Raw genomic sequence first — 2,702 nt, 5'->3', positions numbered from 1 at the left:
TCTCATGCCTCAACTGGTTACTCCTTCCTTTCAAATATGACACCCAGAACAAACATCTGATTGTTACAGACACCCTCTTCACATTAATTCATTTGCTCACTCTGGCCTGCAGAGCTGCCTCTGCTGGGCCCACAGAGGTGACGGACACAGGTGAGGCCTTGCCAGGAAGACTGGTGTGGGAACGCAGACCATTGTGGGTGGGAAGACCCTTCGAGCGCATGCTCCGTGGGGTGGGGTTTGCCCATCTGTTTACCTCAGTGTCTCTGTCCCTGCCCCAACAATGGCCAGCACACAGTAGGCCCTTCACAGAAGTCTGTAAAGAGCCAGGCCCTTGCAGAAATGGGAGGAAGGTGGCTCAGAGACTGCGGTGATAAGGGACAGCTGGGGTAGCCAAAACAGGGTGGGTGCATAGCTAGGAAGAGATGGCAACAGTGAGGGCGGCCACAGGGTGACCAGGTGGGAGCAGGGCCCCAGGGGACGCCCAGCCAGGCATGGCTGCTTGGTGTCTCACCTTGAGCAGCAGCTGGTACTTGGTGATCCTCTGGACTGGCTTCAGCAGGTAGGAGTCCAGACTCAGCTTGTGGTCCAGTTTCTTCTGGCATTCCTACAACCACCAAAACCTTTGGTTTAGACAGTTTTCATTATTCTTTGCTTGAGAGTCAACTAGTAGAACAGGGTATACTCTAAAGGTCCCAAAACGTACCTGGAAAAACGGACAGTCAGAGCACTGTCTCCACAGGCTCTCAGAGCGGGGCTTGTTCTGGCAATACTTCTCATAGATCTGGAACTCTTCCATCTGGACCAGGGACACAGACCATGTCACAATGTGCCTCCGAGGCAACGTCCATTTCAGTGCATGGAGGGCTGACTCTACTCCCAAGTCACACTTCTCCAGGTAGGCCCTGCTGTGCAAGGAAAAACGACGCCTTCCCCCTTATGTCCCCTGACCCCTCTGGGGTGGGTTTGACCTCTTCCTGAATCCTGGTTTGCTCCCTCCACCATGTCTCAGGGCTGCATTAATTCTGATACCTCTTTTATACAGATAAGCTCAATAAAGCTGGCTTGGCCATAGGAAGAACAGACTAAAAATAAACACAGGGCCAACACAGACTTTTCTAAAGAAAGAATCTCTAGAGCTTGGACTATACAGTGGTAATCGAACTTGTATGCACAAGAGAACTGCCTGCAGGCTGGTTAAAACAGATTGCTGCCCCCACCAAGGTTCTGATTTAGCAGGTCTGGGGTAAGACCTGAGAACCTGCATTTATAGCAAGTTCCCAGGAGATTCCGATGCTGCTGGCTAGGGGACCCACTTTGAGAACCACTGACGTACAGCATGATTGCCCCACCCCAATTCTCAGATAGCACCATCGACAGGAAGCATTATCGACAGCCAAGCTGAGTCAAAACAACAATACTGCTCTTCTTTTTCCCCCCTTCTGCCTCTTCATACCAATTTATTATAACAGTCTCAGCCTCTAGCTTATTTTGTAAAAAGACTTAATTTTATGGCTGTTAGTAAGCTGCATTTTCCATATTGCTAAACTAGCAGTTTATGGAGGTCACCATGAGGATCACCTGGGGTCTTGCGGAGAAGACAGTGGCCTCCTGCATCTGGCAGCCCTTTCCTGCTCCCAAAGCTTCTCTTCAGCGCTCCACCCCCCGCCCCTGCACCCACCCCCCACACACACCTTAGCTGATTGTCTAGCCCTGGAAGGAGGCAGACATCTACTCTTTGAAAGAGGGGAAAAATAAGGCTCAGAACACGGATGACTTGTCCAACGTCAGCTAGTGAGTGAGGGAGTCTTAACCAGGACAAGACTAAACACCAGCATCAAAAAGGTTCAGCTTCATCTAACATTTCCTATTACAACTTAGATGCTTTATAATTTCGGCATATCTCAAAGCTTGTTTTTAGTTTTTTTCTTTTTCTAATTAGTTATTGGGCTTTAAAAAAATAGTATTCTTTGAGCCTTACCAAAAAGTATTATGTGATCTCAGCAAAACTGGAAACGTTGGTACTTTCTAATTTCAGTTGGTTAGATGTATTAGAATTTAAAGTTATTATTATTTTAAGTACCAGTAATTTCAGGAAGTAAGGCATGGGAAAGTATACATTTAAAAAAAAAAAAACACATACCCTTTCTAGAAAACACCTTCCAACCAGCTCTGGGCAGTCTATGTAGTTTTCTAGCTCCCTCAGGAATATTCTAGACAAAGAAAGTTTGCATTAGGTCATATGATAAACAATCTGAATAAGATGGCATCTGTAACAAATTAATAACTGTTATTTTCCAGATGACTTTTATTCCTAACTCTGGACAGTTTAGGAGATTTTGTGTGTAAAAATACATAGTCTGATTTCGGGAACCTTCAGTCCATGCCTGTCACTTCCAGGGTCTTGATTGCACCAAACTCTCAGGTTTAAGCAGATGTGGCCCCCATGGACCCCTTTATGTTTCTGGTACTGGCATTCACACAGAATTTAGGACAGCTCCGTTGTTATCAGCATAGACATGGCACAAAGAGGCTATAGGCAGACAGACAGAAGCATCTCGAGGTTCTGGAAGCCTAGCCCCTACAACCCGTCTGCTCTGCCCATTCTCTGCAGATGTAATGGGGATCTTGGTTCTGCCCCCACGACCTCCCCCACGCAGCACTATCCTTGAGCCGTGTACCAGAGTTTTCTTATGTTTCTGATT

The 2,702-nt window shown here is 47.0% G+C and overlaps 1 protein-coding gene across 4 annotated transcripts in view; it reads right to left on the bottom strand.

The window, feature by feature from the left end:
- The window catches only part of MCF2L (MCF.2 cell line derived transforming sequence like), a 116,188-nt gene that overhangs the window by 12,931 nt on the left and 100,555 nt on the right, over nucleotides 1-2,702 (bottom strand). For all 4 annotated transcript variants that reach the window (XM_011379516.2, XM_023522911.1, XM_023522913.1 and 1 more), the window contains exons 19-20: nucleotides 704-796; nucleotides 512-604 (exon numbers count right to left, since the gene is read on the bottom strand). In XM_011379516.2, coding sequence (XP_011377818.1) covers nucleotides 512-604; nucleotides 704-796 — 186 coding nt within the window. The remainder of the gene's footprint in view (nucleotides 1-511; nucleotides 605-703; nucleotides 797-2,702) is intronic.

The sequence above is a fragment of the Pteropus vampyrus genome, unplaced genomic scaffold (assembly GCF_000151845.1).
Source record: "Pteropus vampyrus isolate Shadow unplaced genomic scaffold, Pvam_2.0 Scaffold363, whole genome shotgun sequence".
Taxonomy (NCBI): Eukaryota; Metazoa; Chordata; class Mammalia; order Chiroptera; family Pteropodidae; genus Pteropus; species Pteropus vampyrus.
The sequence above is the reverse complement of the archived record's forward strand: the minus strand, read 5'-3'. Positions and strand labels throughout refer to the sequence as shown.